Genomic DNA, 27,726 nt, shown 5'->3' with positions numbered 1-27,726 from the left:
CTAGTGTTTGTTCTTTTTCACCCTGTGAGTTCCTTTCCCCATTAGATGCTCTCGGGTGTTCATATCTGGCTTTATTAAAATGATGTAGCACTTCGGGAAGAAAAGGCAAGCCAGCAAGCCCCCACTGGAAGCCAGGATGGCAAAGATCTCCACAGCAATCATGTTTTTCCCCCTGGTGCTGAGATAGGCCGGGACAAAGGAGGCCCAGACGCTACCGAAGATCAGCATGCTGAAAGTGATATGTTTGGCTTCGTTGAAGCTGTCGGGCAACTTCCTGGCTAGGAAGGCCACCAGGAAGCTGACCCCGGCCAGAAAGCCCATGTACCCCAACAAGCACCAGAAGGCCAGGCCGGAACCTTCGTTGCATTCCATGGTGATCTTCCCAGGCTGGGAATTCATGTTTCTCTCTGGGAAAGGGGGAGAGTTGTAGAGCCAGACAATGCAGATCAGGACAGGCGGGACCATGGAAAGAGAGATGATGGTGTTGGGTAGCCTGGAACCTGCCCATTTCCGGAAGTCACTGCCGGGTTTCGTGGCATTGAAAGCGAGAACCACCATGATGGTCTTGGCCAGCACACAAGAGACACTGAGAGTGAAGATAAGGCTGAAGACGGTCTGACGGACCATGCACGTTGCTGTCAAGGGGCGACCAATGAAAATCAAGGTACAGAGGAAGCTGAGGAGGAGCGCCAAGAGCAGGAGGTAGCTGAGCTCACGGTTGTTGGCTTTGACGATGGGTGTCTCATGGTGCCGGGCGTAAATAAGCAAAACGCCGATGAGAAGGAAAGAAAAGAAAGTGGCAGCAGTAGTGAGGATGATGCCCAATGGTTCTTCAAAGGAAAGGAACTCCATGAGTTTTGGGACACATTGATCTCTTTTGTCATTGGACCAGAAGTCTTCAGGGCAGAGAATGCATACAGAAGAATCTAAGAAAGAGAGGAATCTGGATTTAGTATTTTCATTTGCTCTGAAAGAATATAAAAACTAGGAATGAAAGGCTCAGGATTGGCACAGGAACACAGAGCCTCTAGGAATGGGGATGGGTAGAGGTACCTACCACATCTAGGACTGAATAGCTCTGAAAACAAGTACAGGAGCACAGGGACACAGAGCCTGTCACCTCTAGGACCGGATGGCTCAAGGGATCAGGTAAAGGGATATTTCCCTCTCATTTTTTGATATAGTGCTTCCAGAACAGAACTAGACTAACGATCCCAATAAAGCCTCGCGCAGGTCATGCTGGTATACTGTCAGGAACCTGTGGGGAAGCCTTTGGCTATGGATCTGAAGGGAGACCGTTTTATTAAAGGTGCTTATGTTTTTGAGAATTCCCAAACCTCTATTAAGGATATTTTACATGTAGAAGACATACCAAGAATCTAATAAAATATGGACATTATATCTCTTTCTCCATCTTAGAGATCAACACTTTCTTAGACATGAAATACTGGTGCTTCCAGACTTAGTCGGAAATAAGCGAGTCCAAAGAAAATGCTTTCTTGAGAAGAAGCAGAGAGTAATGGAATAGGTGCAACATTTTTATTTTTAAAAATTCCTCTGTGTGTTTAGTTAAGTATCAAAGAGTTGGTTATTTGTTCTTTGAACCTAGTCATTTGGATAATTTCCTGCAGAATAAGTCACCTCCACTTGTGTCTTGAGATGTATCTGTACCTTTCTGTTAAATTAGGCTTCCTAATTTCCTCTAATTGATTTGCTTAATTGAATCATCTTTATTACAGCCTGACTTTTAAAGTCTATATTACTGTTTCTTAATTGTTTGATTTTGATCCTCATTTTTCTTTAACAGACCTGTTTAATTCCTGATTGCAAGAGTTTTTCTTGAATAATGTTTTTGAAAATTTAATAAAAATAAAATAAATAAATAAATAAATAAAAACCGCTTGTAGCTAAAGATGATGTGCTCACCAGTTTCATTGGTGATCTCACCAGCAGGGCACAGCTTGCAGTCAAAGCAGCATGGTGGCTCCCCCTGCTTCATCACCCTTTGATGTCCGGGTGGGCAACTGTCACTGCAAATGGAACGGGGAGTCTAAGAAGCAGACAAAGAAAAAAAAACAGAGGTGTTCACCCTACCCTTGCCTGTGTATGCAACACTCTTCAAAGCAGTCAACATGAAGGTACAACAAATAAGTAACACAAAGTCATCTAGGAACAGTAAATGACATCTAGCTCCCTACACCATAAAGCTTACAAGTTGGGTGGATGGACATGGCAGCCCCTGAGTTATGGGGTGGATGGAGATGTGTAGAGGAATAGCTAACCACAGGCAGTAGGAGAAAGAGATCACCACTAATGGCTCTAGATTCAATCAATTATGTAGAAGATGATTCTCATGTTTTGATCTCAGTTGTATATACAAATGCTAGCTTATTTCTGATATTGAAGCACTGACTATTTTTGCTGATAAAAAAAGGAAAAAAAACAATTTTCTAGGCTACTAGGATAGAAATATCTATGATACAATTTTAAAAAAATGTTAATGGAGACTGCCTTCTTTTACTTATCCCTTCGAAATTTCTCATCTGCTTGGTTCTTGGCTTCATCTTTGCTTTCCTGCATATACCTGTGTCATTGCCTCATCATTTCCTCTCATCGTTTTGAGTAGTCAGTCACTTCCTCTCTTGCTTCTTCTGAATTTCCTGTGTAGTTGGTTTGCCATTCTAAAAATTGCTCAAATAAACCAAGCAGAGACGAGTGAGTTACAACAGGAAATTCAGAAGGGCAGAGAGGAAAAGTACCGGAAATTCACAAGAGTCAAGAAGGAGAGAAAACGGTAGTTCCATGACCTCCATGGGAGCATGCAATATAAAGTAAATGTCTACTATACTCACAACCTGCAGACTGAACGTCTCATTTCCTATTTGGTCTCATTATTGAGGGTACATGCCCACAATAGAGGAGCCTCACCTGTCTGTTTCCCCCATTCCACACTATGGCGCTCTTGTTCAGAACGAGATCCTGCCCCTCATAGCTCCCAACTTTGACGAACTTGACCTGGCCATTGGAGTCCAGCTGCCAGTTCAGGATGTCGTAGACCGATGGTGGGTTGCCTCCCTCATCGAAAAACTGCTCCTCTTTATCTCTGTTCTTAAAGCGGACTCTCTTCAGATAACGAAGGAACTGTGGGTGCCAGAGGAATTGAAAGAGAAAAAAGCCTGGAATAAGCAGACCTGTTTGGGTTTTTAAGTTTTCCAAATAATAACAAGTCCATTTCAAGGTGGATAAACTATACATATTGTAGTTGGCCATCATTTATTTATCATAATAAACATTTTACTAAATTACTAAAATATCTCTGAAACTTGTGTCTGGTATATTGGGGGCTAAAACCATACCACCACCCCCTCACGCACATTTATTCTGCTTATTGCAGTGACAGTCCTAGGACGGGAGCAATGTACCATGGCTTCTTCTTGTTCTAGCAACCAGGTATCACCCTTAAGCAATGATTATGACACCCTCCTCTCCCCCACCCTCCAGGGGGGCATGAGTGCTTCCTTCACAGCATCCCCAGCCAATCTGGGAAGCAGAAGACCTGACTCGGAGATCAAACTGGGGACCTTCTGCATGGCAATGTACAGCACTTGCCATTGGGCCAACCTTTCCATTTGAAATATAGTGCATAGTTTATTACTTATAGGGTGACCTCTCTTCCGTTAGTTTCCTGATTACTCATCTTCCTATTTATTGGTGATAAAGTGCACTGAGACTCTCCATGTTTTCTCTATCATTTGAAACCCTGATAAAAAGTCATTTTTTCTGGTAATTGAGGCAGGGGAAATTTAGGTGAGACATTGGAAAGAACTTTCTAACTGTAAGGGTAGCTGAGGACTAAGAGATAGAGAAACCTCAATCATTGGAGTTTTTCAAGAGTAGGTTAAACACATATCTGTCTGGGATGGGTTAGGTACTGTGGATCCCACCTTTCAGCAGGATGAGAAACTAAATGACTTCCCAAAATCCCTTTCAGCCTTATCATTCTCTAATTCTAGATGACCATCTATGTCCCTTCCAGCACTGCCATTTTAGGATTCTAAATGATTTCTTGAGTTCTAGACTAGCCCTATCTTTTTAGGATTATAGGCAATCTCTTAAGGACCCTTCTGGTCCTATATTTCTTTGATTCTAAATGACCTTCTGGATTCCCTTCCTGCATTGCCTTTCTAAGTGTCTAGATGACTCTTGAATTGCAACGATGGTTTTCTATGAATGTAAATTACCACTTGAGCTCCCCTCCAATCCTGTCTTTTCATTTTTCTCTTCATTGAGGTACACTGGAAGACAAGCTTATTTTAGATAAAGTTTGCTCATTTGACCTTCTAAACTGAGTCTGTTACTCCTTAATCCATTCCACTTCCTCCTAGAAAAATGAAAGTCTAATTCCTACCTGCCATGGCTTTATATGAAAGATGTTGGCACAAGATCCATTGGCAAATGGTCCTGTTCCAGGTTGACATGACTGGAGATCCTGCAGGCCATGAGCAGCTGCATATACTGCACTGTAGATGTTGTAAGTGATCCTCAGGTCTGAGACATCTGTATAAGTGGTATTGAGACCTCTTAGTTCCTCAAAGCCTGTACATGGATGAAATGCCTCTTTCAGATCCTCCTCAACTCCTCTCACTTGGGGTGTGCGTGAAAAGCTCCAGAGACAATTAAAGGTCTTCTCCCAAAACTCCTTGATGAAGATGTCTCTGGGTGAGGAGAAAGGATGGTTGCTCTCCAAGAACTCCCTCAAGCCAGGAATGTCCCTTTTGCGAATGGCAAAACCAATTGTCCCTTCTAAAGTATTTTGTAGATTCTTGCCAGCTATGGTCCTAGAGATTGACCAGGCTTCACTTGCCACCCATACCTTCCCAGTCACATTTTGCCTTGAAGCCTCTTCTAGCACCTGACTCGCATAATTCTCATAAGCAAAAACCACAATGGCATTCGCCTTTGACCTCTTGACCACCTGGATAATGTACTGGATTCTTTCTGCGGCATATGTGGTAGGGATGGACTCCTGAAATGCCACACAACCACCAGCCCGGATGATTTCATCCTTCAGGATCTGGCTCCCAAACTGCCCATAATTTTCTGTAGTCGCCAGGATCCCCACCCAGGTCCAACCGAAGTGCATCACCAGGTGGGCTAGGCCCCGGGACTGAGCCTCATCGCTAGGAATGGTGCGGAAGAAGGAAGGGAACAGATGCCTGTCGCTCAGCAGTGGGATTGTGGCATAATAGCTTATCTGTGGAAGAAGTTAGGGATGTGGTCATTTATCAATTTGGTGCCAGAGACCCATCCATCAGATATCCTTCATTCAGTGTATGTAGTGGCCCTTCCCTCTCCCCCACAGCCAGTGGCTAAGCTTGGCGATTGTCCTGGAATAGTCTATTACAAATGGAGCAGTGGTTTCATGGTGCCAAAAAGCTCCCAAATCAATGAAAAGTGAGGCCGAAAGACAAGTAATTAAATCAAAAATCCAAAACCAAAACTCACCACGGTGCTGGACAGCAGTGAAAGTCCCCTGGTCCTTTTTGGGGAAGGAAAGGGGTTTGCGTATGCAGATTTCCCCTTGACACCCCCATGTTTATTTATACAAGGGATCGGATGAGGCAGGGACCGCATCGTCATCTCAGTCACCCTTTTTAATAATCCTTTGAACTTCAGTGTCGATTGGGCACAACAAAAATGAGATTATAAAAGACAGAAAAGAAATGATATCGCATTTCACCGTGTTTGCAGGTGCTTCCAATGAGCTATTGGAGGTTTTTTTGAGCACCAAGAATGGGAGACGGAGAGCTTGTGCATGTAAGAATGGCAGGGACTGTATTATCTTCAATATCTTTTCACTGAGAAGGTGAGCCTGCTGGGTCTTGGTCTTTAGCAAGACCTTGCTTTTTGAACAAGCCTATTTAGACAACCTTGAGCAAGGCTAATAACATCTAGAACTAAAGACTGGCGTTATTTTTCATGTTTTGTGTTTTTATTATTAAGGTATTTGTTTTCTTATTTGAATGCGTATTGTAAACTTCCAATGCATACCCTGTGTTTTTTTTATGTAAACCGTTGTGATGTATTTCGAACGACGGTATACAAAACTTTTTAAATAAATAAAATAAAAATAATCAAGGAGATGCTACTGCCAGGGTTCCCATTCTTCTGGCCAAGCAGCCATATAGCCCCTTCCTCCCTTCCTGCCCCAAAGACCCAAAGTGCAAAAGAAGAATTGCAATTGTCGACATCACGGACCATAAAATAAAGTGCCCTAGGCTCAAGGCTGTTGCAAGGGGTGGACAATAAAGCCAGTGAGAGATGAGGAACTAACCAACATCAAGGATCATCAGACCAAGTGCACACCTCATAGCAATTTGTGCATAGAAGAATGAAGATAGAAAAAACAGGTTGCTTTATTACTTAAAAGTAATATGCACATGTTTTCATGGAGTCATAAAATATTTTACAAAAAGTAGTTACTCATATATTGAAAGATGTATTTGTTAATAATAAATAATAAAAAATATACATAAACATTGGAACTGTTTTGGGCATCATTTCAATCAAAAAAATAAAAGAACAGTCTGTAGATAACAAAGTCCTTACTTTTCTCATAGAAAGCAAGAAGTTCCACCCAGAGCTAACGGAGATTCCTTTCTGGTTCGTGAGTCCATGGTCTGTACATGTGCGTCAATCCAGGAAGAAAAAAAAAAAACCTGTCAGAGTCCTCATGCACTCGCCACTTTACCTCTGACATATCCTGAAATTTCAGTTTGAATAAGACGCCAAATCAGAAAGTTATTAGGGGCGCGCGCGCACACACACAGAGCGATCTCATGAGCCCGGAAAGCAGTCAAAAAATACCTTCAGAGGCCATTAACGCCAATGAAGGAGGCATTACGACACTGTCCTTATTTCATCTGTGATAGTGCTTTTTCAGTTTACCTCAACTTGATAAGCAGCCCCTGAATGCCTAACCTGGCCTTCTTATCCTAATTAACATACAATTTGCATTTTGCATGATGAGATTAATATACAGAAAAGCAGGAAAAGTTCTATTTTGCTAACGTGTTTCAATACCAATGGGCTTGTTGGCGTGATACAGTCATTGTGCCGGTTTTAGTGCACACGGATTTTTTCAGGGTGAGCTCATGTTAAATAAGACCGTCATTTTATTGCATGAAGATGGACAAAACCCTTGTTGCTGTTTATTGAACAGACCCACATCCTTCCTCTGGAACGTCTCACCATGATTAGATATCAGTTCCTAGAAACAGCCGGTTCATGCCAAGTAGAGGTCCTGTCTCAGAATGGCATATACAGCTCCTCCAGGGCACACCAAAATTACATTAGAAGCACTAACGCAAAAAGAAATCAGTTAATCCCCATGTCTGGGTCCCAGGCTTTAAGGAGGATGTGGAGAGCAACAAATGATGACAAATGGCTTGAACGAGGAAAAGTTGAACTTGCTCAACCTGGGAAGGAGAAGACTGAAGGGCAGTTTGGTGGCCATTTTGGCCGGGATGATGAAGTTATCAATGGTTCATAAGAATGCACCACCGGCATGGCACTTTCCTAGTGTCATGGTCTCCAGGGGGCTTCACTGTAGAGGACAGAATAGCAAAAGCCTTATGGAAAACATGGGGTTTACTAGGGACATTACCATTATCTATGGTGTTGCTGAATCAAAGGACGTTAATCAACTTCTGGTCATCAGGCACAGACTGAGTTAGTCCCGGATTTGCCCTTGTTGCGTCGCTGGCACTACTACCTTCTGCATTTCTTGAGAAACAAAATTGGGACGAGTCCCATGGATACAACAGGAGCAAAAACCAAGACTGGCTCAGCCTCTCCCTGATGTCCTGGACTTAATGGCATTCTGGAAAGCGCTGACTTGGTTAGTTTCTAGTTATTTATTTACTCCAGTTTATAAATCGCTTTTCCCGCCCATATGTTCAGAATCAACATCAATCATAAAAACAACATCTAGGCTGTGACCTTGTAATTATACAGTTCACAAAGAGTCAGCCCATAAGCATTAAAAACCTGTCCTTACCTGCGGGTATCCATACAGGCCCAGTAGATAGGCCATGGGGAGGGAGACCAGTGAGGCTGCATCTCCTATCACAGCTGTCAGGGGGGGAGCTGCAGAACACTGGTAGTTGGGGATGACTTGGCCCTGTCCAGAAAGCAGCCACATGGTCCCGGCGAGGCCTGTGGCGGGCATGCCGCAGCTGTTGAGGATGGAGAAGCCCAGGGTCACATTGGGGAGCAGGCTGGGGCTGGCGTTGACCTCTTCGACGGCGAAACGCAGGGCCTGCAGCCATTGATAGGAATGGAAGTCAAACCTGCAGACGAGATCCAGAATCAGAGAGGGGGGCCCAGTCCCTGGGGAAGGCCTTTGAGGTCACTTCTGATTTTAGAACTTCCGTGACCCGATTGTGGGATTTATGGCTCCCAATGCTCCCAGTGAAACCCGGCATTGCAAGTACCAGGGTGCACAAGGAGGGAGGTAAAAGGAAACCAAGCACTGGTCTGAAGTCTCTCTCTGGAAACGAGGTCCAGTTGGCTGGCTCTGAACGATGCGCCCTTCCATCCTCATCACAGATCCTGCCTCACGCGCAAGGCATTTTTCTCAACTCCAACCCATTGCTCTCCCTATGCTGCAACATCCCAAGTTTCCCCCCCCCCCCCCTCCCATCCCCATATCCTCATCTCCTGCCCCCTTCTGTGTTGGGATCTCATGTGCTGCTGCCATCTTTGCATGGATCAGAAGCCCTTGGTGTGATTCTTCATAAGACTTGCCATACTGGAAAAGACAGAGGGTGCACCAAGCCTAGGATCCTGTTTCCAACAGTGGCCAATCCAGGTCACAAGTACCTGGCAGGATCCCAAATAGCAGACAGATCACAAGGTTTTCCTACTTCATTTTCTAAGGCAACGTCTAAGCCAAGCAAACTGGTGACTTTAGAGCATGACTAGTCAGGATTTTCCTTGCTGTCTGTGCCTCTTACCTCTGCCCTCACATCCTTCCTCATGATCCAACTTACGCACGTGCCAGCTATTTCATGCAGGGCTGGGGGACACCTGCCTCAGGGCTATTGCCCTGCTGCCTTTAACCAGCAGGAAACTGGGGGGCAGAGGTATCATCCTCGGCCCCCTGGTGTGTCCTGATGGCAGAGAGGTAGCAGCCCAGGCAGAGCAGCCCCCCTGTATCATCAGGTCTCCCTTTAACCTCAGGCAGAATGTGATAGGTCGGGAGAGGAAGATTTCCTTACACGGTGCACGGCAGGCTCTCTGGAGGGTCCCTGAAGGAGTGGGCGGGCACCCTTTGTGGGTAGCGCACTGGAACGAGCCCTCCAATGGTTATGTCGCCCTCCTGGCTGAAGCCCTGGACGCCCAGGCTCCACAGGTGGCACGGTGCCCCGGACACTGGCCAGAAGGAGAGCAGCAGCAGCAGCGGAAGCATCCTGCAGGCGCCAAGCACAGAAAGGACCATGGGGAGGGAAGAAAGGGAAAAAAAATCCAAAAGCCTAGAGCCTATCCCTACATTGTAGCCAGTAATAATTAGGCAGAGGGAATCGCTTTTCTCCTGCCAGGCTCCAGAGCCTCAGACACTGCCAAGAGCCTTAAAATTCTCTGTGTCTGGTATCTTTCCTCTCTTATTTAGCTATCACCCTGCCTTTATAGCTTTCTTTATTGCAACTTTTTCTCACTCTCTGTTTTTTATCTGTTTCCTTTTGTTATTCAATTACTCTGTCTCCTATCTCTGCCTCTTCTCTCTCTCTCTCTCTCTCTCGTTTTCTTTCCATCAGTCTCTCTCTCACCATTTTTATCTGTCCCTCCTCTATCTCTCTGCCCCTCCTGGTTTCCCCTGTCTCTCTGCCTCCCCATGTTCCGCCCCCAGTGGAGATGAGTTTTATCATTTTCATTCTAAGCCTGTGGGAGATTCTCCACCATTACCACTTTTTCTTAATTGAACCTATTAACAAATGAGACCTTGTATGGTTTATCTCAAGTCCCTGGTGAGGGAAGGTTGACAAAGGATGAATGACTAGAGAGAGTCATAGTCCACAAAACATTATTAGCCTGGTAGATTTGAGAGAGCCACTGACATCTCTGGGAATGAATAACAGGAAATCTACTTTTTTTGGGATCTGCTGGGTTCTTGTGACCCGGACTGGCGACATTCAGAGACAGGATGCTGAGCTTAACAACATAAGTATATAAGAAATGCCACGCTGGATCAGACCCAAGGCCCATCGAGCCAACATCCTGTCTCCGACAGTGGTCAGTCCAAGACACAATACCCGATAGATTCTATGAAGCAGATCTAATTTCTGTTATTCACTCCCAGGGATAGAAATGGCTTTTTTTAAGTCTACCTGGTTAATAATGTGTTATAGATTTTTCCTCCAGGAACTTGTCCAAACCTCTTTTAAACCCCACTGTGCTAGATGCCTTGATCACATCCTCTGGCAACAGCTTGGCAGTGCATTGAGTGAAAAGTACTTTCTACAATCTGGTTTAAATCTGTTAATTGTTAGGGTTGCTTGTTTTAGTATTATTTGAAAGGGTATATAACCATCCTTTATTTACCTGTTCTACCCCATTATGATTTTATAAACTTCTATCATGTCCCCTCTTAGCTGTCTTTTTTCCAGGCAGAACAACCCAAGCCTGTGAAACTTCTCACCTTAGGGGAGATGTTCCTTCCCCTTTATCATTTTTGTCACCCTCTTCTTCACCTTTTCTAGTTCCACTATGGCTTGATACCTGTAGCTGGCTTGATGGACCTAGGGCTGAACCAACATGACATTTCTTATGTTCTTAAATTCAAGTACTCAGTAAAAACAATTGGTATCAACCAGCATGAGCCAACCAGGAGGAGGTGGATAGGACTAAGTTGAATCCTTGAGGCACAAGTTCCAGAGGCAACTTTAACTACCCCAGAAATAGCTCTGGAAGAGGACAATTTGAGGAATGGCAGATGAGGTCTGTTCTGCAGAAGCCGCTGAAAGTAATCCAGATGAAAATGGGGATAGTTCAAATCTATCTTGAGAGAGAGAGAGAGAGCAAATAACCTAAAGCGTTGACTTATGATACATTGGGTCAACCTAGCACAGTGCCATTGGATCACACAATACAAGTCATGGACATTGTTATTATCATTGACCATGGTTATACAGGCCACTTCAGCTGCATGCACTCAGAGATTTCTGGTACTTGCCCAGATATCCGGTGATTATTTTCGAATCTCGGCATCTTGGAGTCAAAGCCAGAGAAATCCCAGGTGTGTTCATCAAAGTCACTGTTTACAATGGGGGGGGGGAAAGAAAGAAGGGATTTGTCCATCATCTGCCAGCGATATGAAGGGGTCAAGGCAGCACAAACAGCTGCCAGCACACACTAAACTCTGGGAATCTTGTGGGGAGCTGGTCAGTATATGCTGAACAAAGTGCAGCAGGAGGGGTCCTCATGCCACATTACCGTAACTGTCCACTGGATGGCATGCCTGATCCATAGAAACAGCACCAGGGGCTTTTCTTCACCTGTGAATAGGATGGGATCTTAAACCAATACTTCTCACACCTCTTAAATGCTGAGCCACCTCTGAATGACTCTTCCGTGACTGTCATTAGTTATATCAATATCTATGAGGGTGACACCACTGAAGTTTCTGGGGGTGAATGACATGGGGAAGAGATATTTAAGGGAGTGATGCTATTGAAGTCTCTGGGAGAGAATGATGTGAAGAAGATATTTAAGGGGTGAAGCCTTTGGGGGTGAATGACAAGGGAAAGAGGTATTTAAGAGGATGATGCCATTGACGTTTCTGGGGTTGAATAACGTGGAGAAAAGATATTTAAGAGAATGATGCCATTGAAGTTTATGGAAGTGAATGTCATGGGGAAGAGATATTTACAAGGGTGTTGCTATTGAGGTTTCTGGAGATGAATGACACAGGGAAGAGATATTTAAGGGGTGATGCTATTGAAGCCTTTGGAGTGAATGATGTGGGGAAGAGATATTTAAGGGGGAAATGTCATTAAAGTCTCTGGCAGTGAATGACCCAGAGAAGAGATATTTAAGAGGTGACATAGTTGCTATTGAGGTTTCTGGAGATGAATGACACAGGGAAGAGATATTTAAGGGGTGATGCTATTGAAGCCTTTGGAGTGAATGATGTGGGGAAGAGATATTTAAGGGGGAAATGTCATTAAAGTCTCTGGCAGTGAATGACCCAGAGAAGAGATATTTAAGAGGTGACATAGTTGCTATTGAGGTTTCTGGAGATGAATGATACAGGGAAGAGATATTTAAGGGGTGATGCTATTGAAGCCTATGGAGTGAATGACATGGGGAAGAGATATTTAAGGGGGAAATGTCATTAAAGTCTCTGGCAGTGAATGACCCAGAGAAGAGATATTTAAGAGGTGCCATAGTAACATAGTAGATGTCAGCAGAAAGGGACCATTTGACATATCTGTTCTTCCCAGTAGCCCCGCCTACTATTCTAGTGCTGGTTATCACCCTTCTGTACTTTTACTACCACCCTCTGTGGTAAAAAGATCTCCAATTTGTAAACCAAACAAACTTGATCACCTGCAAGACATTTTTCTTTATCCAATTTGCCTTAGCTGGGAATTGTAGTCGTCATCTGGTTGCCCGTGGTAGGTGACATGCCAATTCCCCCTCCCCTACCAATTGTTTTAGAGAAACAGACCTTAGGCTAAATGGGGCTGGTACACTACTGAAAGAAGGGGCTCTCATATTCACTCTTCTAAGTCCTTTCATCTCTCTCTTTACTTGCTGCTGGTTCTACCTGCTCAACCCAACTTCTCCCTCTTGCTGACAGCTCCACACTAAAGCTTACCAACTCAACCTCCCCTTCCCCCCAAATAACCCCCAAAAAGCCACAGCTTCTCCCTTTTTCCCCTTCCCCCTGCCCAAGTATCCTCCTCCTTCCCCTCTCCCTCCTATTCCCCCAACACTGTAGACTCTACTCAACCTCTGGCTTTGCACTGACTTCCCCCACAGCTAAGAATCCCTCCATGGTCATCTCAGGCTTTCTTGAATTCTGTTATTGTCTTTGCCTCTATTGTCTTCCCTGGGAGGCCCTTCCACGCATCTGCCATTCTTTATGTGAAGAACTATCTCCTAACGTTACCTGAGTCTAACTCATTGGAGCCTCAGAGTGTTCCTCCTCTCTGCAGTATTTTGGTAGCCTTTCTGTGGAGCACCTCTATTTTGTCTGTATCCCTTCGGAGATACGGCCTTCAGAACTGGATAGCATATTTCAGATGAGATTTACCCAGTGATTTTTATAAAGGTACTCTCATCTTCTTCTGGTAATACCTCTCTCTATCCACTCTTTGGTTCTGGCTCTGGACACTGCCTTATTGCGATGGTCTGCAACCTTAAGATCATCTGAGGTGATCACCCTTAAACCTCTATCCTGTTTGAAGTCCATCCATTCTTTTATCCTCCCAATCAATTACTGCTCCCTAAAGTTTGATGCACCTTAAATCAGGGCCATCAGAAGGGATGGGTAAGGCGCGGAGAGGGGGGGGCACCAACACTGCAGGCCGCTGCAGTAGTGGCAGGGAGCTCTCTGGGACTCCCGCATGGTCGTAGAGTGCAGCTGCTTCATCAGAGATCCAGGCTGGCCCGCCGCATCATCCAAGGGGCACCCATTTTACCATGGGCAGCCTTGCAGCTGGTCCCGAACCCCCCCCCCCCCCACACACACACACACACACACACACACACATCCCTAGACTGCCTAAGTACGGCATGACCTGGTGACATCCCTGTCCTAAATACATGACTCTGTACTTTTTCACACTGAATCTTAGCTGTCAAGCAGTGGACCACTCCACAAACTTTCTTAGAATGCTACTCATTTTGTCAACTCCAGCAGGAGATCCAACCTTTTGCCAATTTTAGTGTCATCTGCAAAAAGGCAAACCTTTTCCTAGTAATCCCTCTGCAATATTATGAATGAAAATATTGAGCAGAACTGGACCCGAGACTAATCCCTGTATCACTCTGCTAATAATCCCCTTTTTCTTTGGTGTAAACTTCATTTACCACTACCCCAAGGCCTCCAAACCTGTCCTGGTGACCCCCACAGTCCGTGGCTTTGTTTAGGATATCCACCATGAATGGGGCATAAGAGAGGCAACACTGGAGGCAAATGATGTGGGGAAGAGCTGTTTAAAAGGGGCGATGCTACTGGAATGCCTGGAGGGGAATGAGGAAAAGAAGAGGCATTTAAGAAAGACTAAGAGGTATTGACTCCCTACCTCAAACCCTTTATTGCCCCAGTCAGGCCTTGTATGAATTTCATACAAGATTATTTGAAGCCGATATTGAAACAGTGAGTGCTGGTAGGACAGTGAGATCCAAGGAGCTAGGGTTATGCTATTGATCGTGATAGCGTTACTCCTGCAGCCAGCCACTTCAAAAACAAAATCCATCATTAGTGGACAGGAGAAGAGATTACAGTGACATAGTCGATGACAGCAGATAAGGACCGACTGGCTCATCCAGTCTGCCCAGCTAAGCCGAAGCTAAGGATATCTCCCAGTACCAGCTGCCTGCCATGGAAGCCCGACCATCTGCTCCTTAATCCAAGACAGTTTTCCCTGTCTGCCTCTGAGGTTCTGTGCCTTTCTGGAAAGATGAGCATTCGTTCCCATACCAGAGGCATCGCTAGCCTTGGAGGGGGAGGGGAGGAGGCTGTGCTCCCTCCCATTTGTCTCAGGCTCCCGCCCCCAGCAGCAGGATCATGTCACATATGAGTTAAGCCCTTAAAGGTGCAGCAGTCAGGGGGCAGGAGGCACTGAAATCATTGCCAGTCTATAATTACCTGCACCTTTAAAAGGGCTAACTTGAAGAGGAAAACAACGATGCCATTGGGCTAGACCAGTAAATCTTTGAGGCCATCAAAGTCTTTCTGCTCACTTCTGACAGATAATTATCCCCCCAGCATCTTAAAATTCCAGGAATGCCTGGCATGGTTGAAAGTCTGCTTACATAACTGCTCTATAGTGGCCTGAAAAATGAACTCCCGCAGAAAGAAGCTGCCATGAGCACAGAGGGATGGTGAGAGACCACCAGGGCAAGGAGAGGCAAATTAAAGGATTCTGTAGCTACTGCAGTGAAGACCCACACAGAATGGGGCAAGGTGGGGGCCTTGCACAATGGCCCCTTTTCTCCATGTTAACTTTGGGCCCCAAAAAAATTAAATTCTGGCTACGCCCATGCTCCATACTTAAACCTACACCCAGTCAATCCTGCCACACTTCCCTCTTTCTCTCACACACACACACACCCACACATATATATGTGTGTATATATATATATATATATACACATATATATGTGTATATATATATATATATATATACACATATATATGTGTATATATATATATATATATATAGCTGTCCCAAATCACCTCTCAGTCCTGCCCTGCAGCACCCCCTGCCATTCCCACTGCTCAGACATAGATCTGTAAAAAAAAAAAAAAAAAAATCCTGAGTCAAGAGGAGTTTTCGCTTGTTCTGTCTCATACCTTTTCCTGTAGGTGCTCGATTATATAACTAATAAGAGCCGGAAGACAGAAAAAAACAGTGAGGTCTGTTGAATTCATTCTTAATCAACATGAAACTGCTAAAAACAAAGTGAACCAAAATGTTGTTATCTGTCCCCATCGTCACCTCAATAAGGGAGGCAGCAAGGGGTATGGGAGTTTTGTCTTTTATGTAAAGCAATATGGTGTAACTTGTGTATGTGGGACAGTGAGGGGAGTGGGGGTTTTATCCTTAATATAAAGTGATCCAGTGTAACTCGTGTATGTGGGACAGTGAGGGGAGAGGGTGTTTTATGCTTGATATAAAGTGATACGGTGTAACTCGTGTATGTGGGACAGTGAGGGGAACGAGGGTTTTATGTTTGATATAAAGTGATGCGGTGTAACTCGTGTATGTGGGACAGTGAGGGGAGTGGGTGTTTTATGCTTCATATAAAGTGATGCGGTGTAACTCATGTATGTGGGACAGTGAGGGGAGAGGGTGTTTTATGCTTGATATAAAGTGATACGGTGTAACTCGTGTATGTGGGACAATGAGGGGAGCGGGGGTTTTATCCTTAATATAAAGTGATACGGTGTAACTCATGTATGTGGGACAGTGAGGGGAGTGGGTGTTTTATGTTTGATATAAAGTGATGCGGTGTAACTCGTGTATGTGGGACAGTGAGGGGAGTGGGTGTTTTATGCTTGATATAAAGTGATACGGTGTAACTCGTGTATGTGGGACAATGAGGGGAGCGGGGGTTTTATCCTTAATATAAAGTGATACGGTGTAACTCATGTATGTGGGACAGTGAGGGGAGTGGGTGTTTTATGTTTGATATAAAGTGATGCGGTGTAACTCGTGTATGTGGGACAGTGAGGGGAGCGGGTGTTTTATGCTTGATATAAAGTGATGCGGTGTAACTCGTGTATGTGGGACAGTGAGGGGAGTGGGTGTTTTATGCTTGATATAAAGTGATACGGTGTAACTCGTGTATGTGGGACAATGAGGGGAGCGGGGGTTTTATCCTTAATATAAAGTGATACGGTGTAACTCGTGTATGTGGGACAGTGAGGGGAGTGAGTGTTTTATGCTTGATATAAAGTGATACGGTGTAACTCGTGTATATGGGACAGCGAGGGGAGCAGGCGTTTTATCCTTAATATAAAGTGATACGGTGTAACTCATGTATGTGGGACAGTGAGGGGAGTGGGTGTTTTATGTTTGATATAAAGTGATGCGGTGTAACTCGTGTATGTGGGACAGTGAGGGGAGCGGGTGTTCTATGTTTGATATAAAGTGATACGGTGTAACTCATGTATGTGGGACAGTGAGGGGAGTGGGTGTTTTATGTTTGATATAAAGTGATACGGTGTAACTCATGTATGTGGGACAATGAGGGGAGTGGGTGTTTTATGCTTGATATAAAGTGATACGGTGTAACTCGTGTATATGGGACAGCGAGGGGAGCAGGCGTTTTATCCTTAATATAAAGTGATACGGTGTAACTCATGTATGTGGGACAGTGAGGGGAGTGGGTGTTTTATGTTTGATATAAAGTGATGCGGTGTAACTCGTGTATGTGGGACAGTGAGGGGAGCGGGTGTTCTATGTTTGATATAAAGTGATACGGTGTAACTCATGTATGTGGGACAATGAGGGGAGTGGGTGTTTTATGTTTGATATAAAGTGATACGGTGTAACTCATGTATGTGGGACAATGAGGGGAGCGGGTGTTTTATGTTTGATATAAAGTGATACGGTGTAACTCGTGTATGGGGGACAGTGAGGGGAGCGGGTGTTTTATGTTTGATATAAAAGTGATACGGTGTAACTCATGTATGTGGGACAGTGAGGGGAGCAGGTGTTTTGTGTTTGATATAAAGTGATACGGTGTAACTCGTGTATGGGGGACAGTGAGGGGAGCGGGTGTTTTATGTTTGATATAAAGTGATACGGTGTAACTCGTGTATGGGGGACAGTGAGGGGAGCGGGTGTTTTATGTTTGATATAAAGTGATACGGTGTAACTCGTGTATGGGGGACAGTGAGGGGAGCGGGGGTTTTATCCTTAATATAAAGTGATACGGTGTAACTCGTGTATGGGGGACAGTGAGGGGAGCGGGTGTTTTATGTTTGATATAAAGTGATACGGTGTAACTCGTGTATGGGGGACAGTGAGGGGAGCGGGTGTTTTATGTTTGATATAAAGTGATACGGTGTAACTCGTGTATGGGGGACAGTGAGGGGAGCGGGTGTTTTATGTTTGATATAAAGTGATACGGTGTAACTCGTGTATGGGGGACAGTGAGGGGAGCGGGTGTTTTATGTTTGATATAAAGTTATACGGTGTAACTCGTGTATGTGGGACAATGAGGGGAGCGGGTGTTTTATGTTTGATATAAAGTGATACGGTGTAACTCGTGTATGGGGGACAGTGAGGGGAGCGGGTGTTTTATGTTTGATATAAAAGTGATACGGTGTAACTCATGTATGTGGGACAGTGAGGGGAGCGGGTGTTTTGTGTTTGATATAAAGTGATACGGTGTAACTCGTGTATGGGGGACAGTGAGGGGAGTGGGTGTTTTATGTTTGATATAAAGTGATACGGTGTAACTCGTGTATAGAGAACAGAGAGGTGTTTTAGTATAACGTTGCACAGTTCATTTTGCAGAAGAAGAGGCACTGTACCTTTAATGGACTAGTGATCAAAGTCAAGAATGAGCTGCCACAGGAGAGGGCAGGTAAATGTGCAGTAAATTACCCCACTAGGCACCGAGCTGCCTTGCTGGGACACGTTTCCGCTGATGGAACTGCTTAATTGGATTGTTTTCTTTTCCTGTTACTCTCCTTCCCCCCCTCCCCGCTGTTGGATTCAATCATGAAAAAAAAAAAAAAAAATCGGGTTGATCTGCCTGCCATTAAGATGCAGCGCTCGGGGAAGGTAAATGAACGTCTCTTCCCAGTACAGCAATTTTCCAGCCCGGTGTGCGGCGATCATGCCACGCGCTCGCTCTGGGAACAGGCTAATGGGCCCAGCTGCTGCTGAAGCGGCCCCTTCAGCAGGAGTGGGGGGGTGGGGAGCGGATGAGAGGCGGAAAGGTTAGAGCGCGCGGGCCAAGTCCCAGGGCGAGGAAGGACGGGTTTGCCGGGCTAGAGTGGCAGCGTTCCTACGTCTGCCTCCTGGGTTTCACCTTCAGGGCTCCTGGCCCGCAGTCCTCAGGTTGCCCCCGCGTTCAGTACACCCCGTCCCGCAGTCTGAAACCATGCCCCGCATCCGGGACGCCCGTCCCGTGCATGTACCACGTTCAGCACATCTGCGGTATGTTTGTCCCACGCCCAGGGAATAGTCCCGTGTCCCGTGGACTCCAAAAAAAAGACAGGCCACTCTTCCAGGTGGGCTCTTCTGGGGGCATCCCTGGTGCCCTGGCCTACAGCACCTGGAAGGATGTGTATTAATGCTGGAGGGTTCGGCACAGCCATTTCTGTCCCAGATGTGTGTATTTCTGTACTACATCCACTATTAGTCACTCGCATCCAGTAACATGGGCAGCTGGAAGTGCCAGGCCAGTGCTGCACCAGACAGACGTGCGCGATCCTGCCAAGCATTTTGGAAAATGTTAATAAACGGACTACCTATATTAACAAGTCATGACTGGCCAGCTTTTAGCTCCCTGAGCCTCAGTTCTAATCCCCGACTCTGCCACTCACTCTGTGTGACCTTAAAGTGGGGGAGGGAGGGTCGCTTTGTCTCCCCCTTACAACTCTCTTCTAATTTACTTGACTAATAACGTTTTATAGACTTTTCCTCCAGGAAGTTGTCCAAGCCTCTTTTAAACTCTGCTGTGCTAGTTTCAGTATGGGGGGGCCGCTCAGCAACAGTGATCAGAAAGCGATCAAATTTGACTTAATGACAGGAGGGAGGAGCGAAGTAAAACTATGGCGCTGGCATTTAACTTTCAAAATGCAGACTTTGACAAAATGAGGAAAATAGAAAAAAAAAACCCAAAAAGCGCAGCTACAAAAGTTAAGAATTTATATCAGGAGCAGACATTCTTTACACATATTTTATATTTATTTATTTATTTATTTGGGCGTTTTATCTACCATCGTTCCAAAGTCAGATCTCACAACGGTTTACAAATTCGGCCTCCGGTTGCTGGACCAACCTTCCAATTCTGCTTCAATGCTCATATTCTAGGTCGATATATAATATCATATACAATTTCTAGCAAACATATTTTCTAAGTCGATTTTATGTAAAATCTATTTCATCCCGACGGTAAATGCATATTCTGGGTCGATACATCAACATTATTTGGGGTGCTTTGAAGTAGAATTATAACCTAAGATTTCCATTACCTTATCCTGCATGTTATATTCAGTATACATCACTCAATACTTATTGCTCAGTTCGTTAGCATAGTCTAATGTTCCAGCAGCTATGTTATTAGCATATTGGAGTTTTACATTAGTTCACATGCATTTATAAAGAGCCATGTTTTCAGTTCTCGTTTGAAACTCTTTCTATCTGTTATCTGGAGTAGCGACTCTGGGAGAGAGTGCCATAATCTGAGGCCTGCTATGGAAAACATTCGGTCTCTTATTTGTGTTACGTGTGTGTTCCGTAGGGATATGCAGAGGGACGTCATACGTTGCATTTGGGTTTTGGATCTGGGTGTCATCGTGGACAATACTCTGAAGTTCTCAATTCAGTGTGTGGCGGTGGTTAGAAAAGCAAACAGAACATTAGGAATTATTACAAAATGAATGGAGAATAAAACGGAGAATGTCATAATACTTCCGTATCGCCCCATGATGAGACTGCACCTAGAGTACTGTGTGCAATTGTGGTCATCATCACATCTCAAAAAAGATATAAATGCACTGGAAAAGTCACAGAGAAAGGCGACGAGAATGACAAGGATAGATACCGTTTTTTCTCTAAATGAAACTTCTAAATGTGGTGCCCGTGATGTGCTCAATTTTTATCAGTTTTTTCGCTCATTCAGTAAAGATGAGGTAACCAAATCTCACTGTCCTAAATCAACTCTCCTTGACGAAGCAATTCAGCTCAACTTATATAATCAGTAACAACCCATCCAACTTATCTTGTCGCTGATAATTAACAGTCTTCGATAGTACAAATCATAAACGCCTCCTTATAAAGTGGAGCTGTGTGCCCGCCCGACTCTGCCAGTGTTTCAACGCACCGCGTCTGCTTCAGGGGCCAGAGAGTTGTGCAGCGTGACTTGCTTCTAAGTGCCGCCTTACTGTTTTGTTTTTTTAAAAAGGTTTGGATAAGTTCCTGGAGGAGAAGTCCGTAAACTGCTATTAATCAGGTAGACTTGAGGAAAGCCACTACTTATCCCTGGGTGTGAGCAGCATGGGATCTATCTACTGTTTGGGATCTTGCCTGGTACTTGTGGCCCGGTTTGGCCACTGATGGACCCTCGGTCTGAACCAGTGTGGCACTTCTTATGTTCTTATATGCTCTAATGTTTGTTACTTTCATGGAGTGCCCCCTGGTTTTAGTATTATTTGAAAGGATAATGACCGTTCATATACAACCTGTTCCACACCACTCATGATTTTATAGTCCTCTAACACATCCTTTGTGAATCATCCCTTCCCAAAATCTGAAGAGCCCTAGCTTGTTTAGCTTTTCTTCATAAGGGAACCATTCCATCTCCTTTATCATTTTTGTAACCCTCCTCTGTACCTTCTCTAGTTCTGCTATGTCTTGCTTTGAGATGGAGTGACCAGAACTGCACACAATACCCAAGTGCATTCTGTGTGTGACCTCAAGATGAATCCTACAGAAAACAGTATTCAAACATCTGCATTACTTGGGCTGCAAATGTGTGCATAAGCTACACCAGTTTTCATTTATCTCATCAAACCCACCCTGGCGCAAATTTCACTGGCTGTTTGATGCACACAAAATTGTCCTGACAAAATACATGCACGTGGCCAAATTTTATGGTGTCTTTGTGTAAACACAAAGCTCTCCCCAACTGCAGACAAACTTACATGGGAACAGGACATGTATGCATAAATTTACTTGTATGCCAGGTGCACACGTTTGTAAAAGGCGTCTACATATAAAACACTGTATTAACTGCAGAAGTCCCTCTCAAACTGACCCCCTTAATCTCCCTGTGATTCAGTTCTAATCCCCGGCTCTGTCACTGATTCTGTGTGTGGTCTAGGGTGGAGTTACTTTATGCCCCTGTGCCTCAGTTCTAATCCCAGGCTCTATCATTGACTCTCTGTGTGTGACCTCAGGTGAGTCTCTTTATCTCTTTGCTCCTTGGTTCTAATCCCCGGCTCTGTCACTGTCTCTGTTTCTGTTTATGTGACCCTGAGGGAAGCCACTTTCTCTCCCGGCGCTTCAGTTCTAATCCCCAGCTCTGTCACTGACTCTGTTTATGTGACTCTGGAGAAAGACACTTTCTCTACCGGTGCTTCAGTTCTAATCCCCAGCTCTGTCACTGACTCTGTTTATGTGACCCTGAGGGAAGCCACTTTCTCTCCCGGTGCTTCAGTTCTAATCCCCAGCTCTGTCACTGACTCTGTTTATGTGACCCTGAGGGAAGCCACTTTCTCTCCTGAAGCTTCAGTTCTAATCCCCAGCTCTGTCACTGCTGTTGTTTATATGATCCTGAGGGAAGCCACTTTCTCTCCCGGCGCTTCAGTTCTAATCCCCAGCTCTGTCACTGACTCTGTTTATGTGACCCTGAGGGAAGCCACTTTCTCTCCCGGTGCTTCAGTTCTAATCCCCAGCTCTGTCACTGACTCTGTTTATGTGACTCTGGAGGAAGCCACTTTCTCTCCTGGTGCTTCAGTTCTAATCCTCAGCTCTGTTTATGTGACTCTGGAGGAAGACACTTTCTCTACCGGTGCTTCAGTTCTAATCCCCAGCTCTGTCACTGACTCTGTTTATGTGACCCTGAGGGAAGCCACTTTCTCTCCCGGTGCTTCAGTTCTAATCCCCAGCTCTGTCACTGACTCTGTTTATGTGACCCTGAGGGAAGCCACTTTCTCTCCTGAAGCTTCAGTTCTAATCCCCAGCTCTGTCACTGCTGTTGTTTATATGATCCTGAGGGAAGCCACTTTCTCTCCCGGTGCTTCAGTTCTAATCCCCAGCTCTGTCACTGCTGTTGTTTATATGACCCTGAGGGAAGCCACTTTCTCTCCCGGTGCTTCAGTTCTAATCCTCAGCTCTGTCACTGACTCTGTTTATGTGACCCTGAGGGAAGCCACTTTCTCTCCCGGTGCTTCAGTTCTAATCCTCAGCTCTGTCACTGCTGTTGTTTATATGACCCTGAGGGAAGCCACTTTCTCTCCTGAAGCTTCAGTTCTAATCCCCAGCTCTGTCACTGGCTCTGTTTATGTGACCCTGAGGGAAGCCACTTTCTCTCCCGGTGCTTCAGTTCTAATCCTCAGCTCTGTCACTGCTGTTGTTTATATGACCCTGAGGGAAGCCACTTTCTCTCCCGGTGCTTCAGTTCTAATCCCCAGCTCTGTCACTGACTCTGTTTATGTGACCCTGAGGGAAGCCACTTTCTCTCCCGGTGCTTCAGTTCTAATCCCCAGCTCTGTCACTAACGCTCTGGATATGACCTCAGGCAGGTCACTGTCTCTCCCTGTGCCTCGGCTTATGACAATTTTAATTGGGTAATAACAATTTATTTCTTCTCGGTGCCAGAAGCGTGCTACCACATTTTTCATACAAGAAGTGCCTGCGTTTGTTTGCCCTTCCTGAGGCACATTTGGATATTAACTGCAAATGTATTCAGCCTTTTCCCTTGGTGCCCATCCCTGGAACAGCCCAGTTGTATCACATCACAGAATTGTGATTTAATTTGTTTCACTTGGTTTTCCGCAGACAGCAGTTTCCTTTCCTCATTGTACAAACTCGGCTTCCCTCTGGCTTTTTTTTTTTCTCTCTCTCTCTCTCAAACTTTTGTTTTGATTGCATTGATGGCCGTTATTCTTTTCCCCGTGTCGTCAGCCTGGCGGGAAATGAAGGCCCCCAAACACCGCCAATTAATCAATTATGAAGTAATTTCAGTTGCAGAGTGGCAGCTGTGTCTGTGACACGGGTTGTTCCGCTGCTTCTCAGAACTTCCCTCGCCGCTCTCCTCTGGGGAGTTTGCCGGCATCTGCCTAGGGTTGCCACCTGGCTCTGTGTCGTAAGGAGCAGGCTAATGCGGGCCTGGCTTCGCCCAATTGCATGCAGGGATTTGTAGTTCTGATTGTCCCATTGACTTACCTACGAAAATGAGAATGACAAGTCCCTGCATGAATTGGGGTGCAACCAGGCCTATTTTAGTTCAGCCAGAGCAATACAACAAAACTTGGTCCCCCCAAGGCGAACAGAGAGAAGAGACCAGTGTAAAGCAAAATTCAACGTAAACCAGTGTAACGTGCCTGTAACTCAAAAATGTAATACAGTGCACGTGGAAGAAATCATATATCCAATTGTAAAACATAATTCAGAGGAGGCAGATCAAACTGTCCATGCCCACTGGCTGGCAAAGGCGTCCACCCAGCCAGTAGGCACCGCGAGGCAGCGCTCTGCTCGGAGGCGGGAGAGCGCCAATGCCCGGAACAGGTCCTTGCGGTCCACGGGTACCTCCCCGACCAGTCGTCGCCCTCTGGTCTTGTAGACGGCCATTTTTGCAAGAGCCAGGAGGAGGTTGATGAGGACATCCCTTGCTCTATGAGCTGGGCTCCGGGACACGGTGCCCTCAAAAATAAACATGTGGGAGGGGGGAGAAATGGAGCCAGCACTGCAGGAGCAGGTTTTTAAGGAAAATGAAAGGGGCTGCAGTCTGGCACAGAAGAAAACTGCATGGAATACAGATTCTGTCGTCCCACAAAAGGGACAGGAAGGTGAGGAATCCGTGAAGCGGGCTAAAAACGTGACCATGCTGAGAGCACCATGCAAGATTCTCCAGCTCAGGTCTCCAGGGGGCTTTGGGATATGCTGGGAAGAGAAGGATGCCCACCGGGGGGTTCTCGCCCTCAGACGGCGGAAGAGCTTCCTGCCAAATGACGTCTGGGTGGGAGACGAGGGCGAGGAAGTGCAGCATGAGCGAAGAGATCGTGCGCCTCGACAAGGTGCAGAAACTTGTTGGAATGAATTCTGGCAACCTGGATGGGTTGTTAAGATGGGGAGGCTGAGGAGGTTCACGGGGCAGATACAGACGCACAGGGCTCTGAGTTGGGTGAGGATGTCTGGTCTTCAGAAACACCCCCCCCCCCTCCCCTCCCCTCAAGGAAGGCGCATTGATCGGGCGACAAGGTGTTCCCGATCTCCTGGAGCAGATGACGGGTGACACAAGAGGGTTGCAAGATCCACGAGAGGGGCTAAGGTCTCTGGGGACACCCACTTGTCCATCATAGTCCAGGAGATCTGCGACCTTTGTGATCCCAGCCAACATTAGCCGACGGGGAGCCATGGGAGACTCGAGCATGCTCGCACCCAGGCCTGGGTTGAAGAAGAGCAGAAGCTCGGCTAGAAATTTCACACTCACAGCCGCTGGGGCATCTCTGGTCATGGAGATCAAGTTCCAGGCTACAATCAAAACTGACAGCCTCGAGAGGATCCTGCCATAACCTCTCAGACAAGCACAAACAAAGCCGCCATTCATATTGTAGATTGGACAACTGGCGAAGATAGTAAACAGCAAACAAAACGAATGTGTGGCAGAGGATTACTGTTCAGTGCATGTCCATAAGTTTAGTAATTTTATAACAAATCAGGAGGACACATTAATACAATGCGCACTCGTTATCCAAGGAAGCCCCGACATGGCCATGTTCACCTCTACACTTCCAATCTCTCCACAGGGCCCGCCGCCCCATAACGTTTTTCTGAATACAGCCCTGCCACCCCTCCATTTTAGCTGGTACTGTAAGCTGTCTTTGACGGGCCGGCACGAGGGTTCCCCACCTAAAACGTCTCCTGATGCCGGCACTTTTTTTAAGCCTTTATTTTGAAACCTCACCATTACCAACACTGAGGTCCTCCTTCTCCTGATGCTGAGCCAGATGCCGGCACTCAGTCTTTGAAGCCTTAGGGCCAGATTTTATAACATGCACGCGCGCGGGCGTAGATTTGTTCGCGCAACCCGGCGCAAACAAATCTACGCCTGATTTTATAACATGCGTTCGCTACCGCGCGCATGATATAAAATCCAGGGTCGGCGCACGCAGGGGGGTGCACAATTGTGCAACCTGCATGCGCCGAGCCGAGCAGCCTGCCTCCGTTCCCTCCGCCCTCCCGCACCTTCCCCTCCCTTCCCCTATCTAATCCGCCCCCCCAGCCCTTTATTGAAGAAGTTACGCCTGCCGGCTCGCCATCCCCCGGCCCGGTGGCTGTTCCGGAGGCCTCAGTCCCGCCCCCGGGCTGGCGCCCCGCCCACAGCCCCGCCCCCGGAACGCCCATTATTTCAAGCCCCGGGACTTACACGCATCCTGGGGCTTGTGCGCACCGCCAAGCCTATGTAAGATAGGCTTGGCGCGCGCAGGAGGAGGCAGGGGTAGGTTTTCGGGGGTTGCACGCGTATCTTATGTGCGCAACCCTTTGAAAATCTACCCCTTATTGTGAAATCTCGCCACCACTAACACTAAATTATCCCCTGAATACCTCCTGTATGCTCTGTTTCAAGACGTGAACAGCTGTTGGTCCTCCTGACGCGGCCTTGACGCGAAACATGGCCGTGTCGGGGCTTCCATGGATAACAAAATGCCTGCAAGGTTTACATGAGGTATTTGTGACCACCCTGTCAAATGCCTTCTGCTGGTCTAGAGCAAGAAGAGCGATTGGCAGACCAGCCCTGAAAGCAAGATGGATCAGATCCTGGACCAAAAAGATGTTATTGAATATGGTCCGTCCCGGGATCGTGTAGGACTGGTCGGGGAGAATCATGTTGGCTAGCACAGACTTAAGCCGCAGCAAGATAGCTTCGGCTATGATCTTATAGTCTGATGGAAGTATTAAAAATCCCAGAACAAGCTATTCAACCTACTACAAGAATTTATTATTTATCACCTTTTAAGAAAAAACTTGAAGAGGGTCAGACTATGCAGTCTTTATCTCCAGTTGTGTCTGCTAACTTAAATATTTCAGAGGTCCTTGCCACTTCTGATAGTGAAATACCTCAACTAGCCACTTTAATTGTTTCCTTTTTTACTGGAATCGGATAGGGATTGGACTCTTACCATGTTTTCTAGACATTGCCTGGAACTTTTCCTTTATCTTAAGGTTTGAGTTTTTCCGGACCTAGCTAGACACACGCAGAAAAAGAGGAAACCTCTTAATGAGTTTTGCAACTGGGTGCTTTTCTTATTTTGAATCCATGTAAATGTCTCATAAAATATCATGTTTCTTATAGTTTCGTTTATCCATCTCAGCTGTCAAACTCTCATAGATAAAGGGTTAATTGGTGTGGAGATTCCATCTTCAAATGTTAATTGACCTCATATGGGTTGTGAATGTAAGTCCGTTATACGGATTTGATACCTCTCTGTATGTTAGTATTCCCTGTATTTTTCTTCATATTTCATCTGGAATGGTGTTTGGATCCTAATGCTTGAGGACGTGGATCAATATTTGGCATTAACAAGTTTTCCTGTATTGATTCTGTGAAGGCCTGTTTTCAGGTTATCTATATGTATAAAGCATATGTCACTTGTTTTCTTCTCAAGTTTTGCTTGAATGTATTTATAAAATGCAATTTAAAAAAATTTTAAGTATTGTTTTATTTGATTCCTCCTACTTAGCATCGCGCTGATACTATTAGGAGGAATCATAGCAGGATTTTTTTTTTTCAATGCACCCTTGTGCGTGGCATATCTTTAGTCTAGCTGGTGTAGTTTGCCACGCTGCAAGGAACATTGGCCACGCAGAAAATTTATTGGATCATGGGGATTAGCTAATAGCCTCATCTACATGAATTTACATGTGATGAAAGCTACTAGCTGTGCAGTGATTTGGACGCGCTAATCCCCTTATTGGTTAGGGGGTTATGGACACACATCCAACCACGTTTTAAGCCATGCACAGTGGCTAGCGCACAGTGTTGTATCGGCCCCTTTTGTCCCACCATAAGCACAGAGAAACCCAC

At 45.7% G+C, this 27,726-nt stretch overlaps 1 protein-coding gene across 1 annotated transcript; it reads right to left on the bottom strand.

The window, feature by feature from the left end:
* On the bottom strand, positions 1 to 24,269 carry LOC115077401 (extracellular calcium-sensing receptor-like). Its single transcript, XM_029579690.1, is given in 7 exon segments — positions 1 to 926; positions 1,927 to 2,116; positions 2,929 to 3,141; positions 4,409 to 5,254; positions 8,060 to 8,351; positions 9,282 to 9,473; positions 24,121 to 24,269. Coding segments are annotated over 7 exon segments (2,808 nt in total).
* Positions 24,270 to 27,726: the final 3,457 nt, after the last annotated feature.

Source organism: Rhinatrema bivittatum, chromosome 16 (genome assembly GCF_901001135.1).
Source record: "Rhinatrema bivittatum chromosome 16, aRhiBiv1.1, whole genome shotgun sequence".
NCBI lineage: Eukaryota > Metazoa > Chordata > Amphibia > Gymnophiona > Rhinatrematidae > Rhinatrema > Rhinatrema bivittatum.
This window is presented reverse-complemented; position numbering and strand designations above follow the sequence as displayed.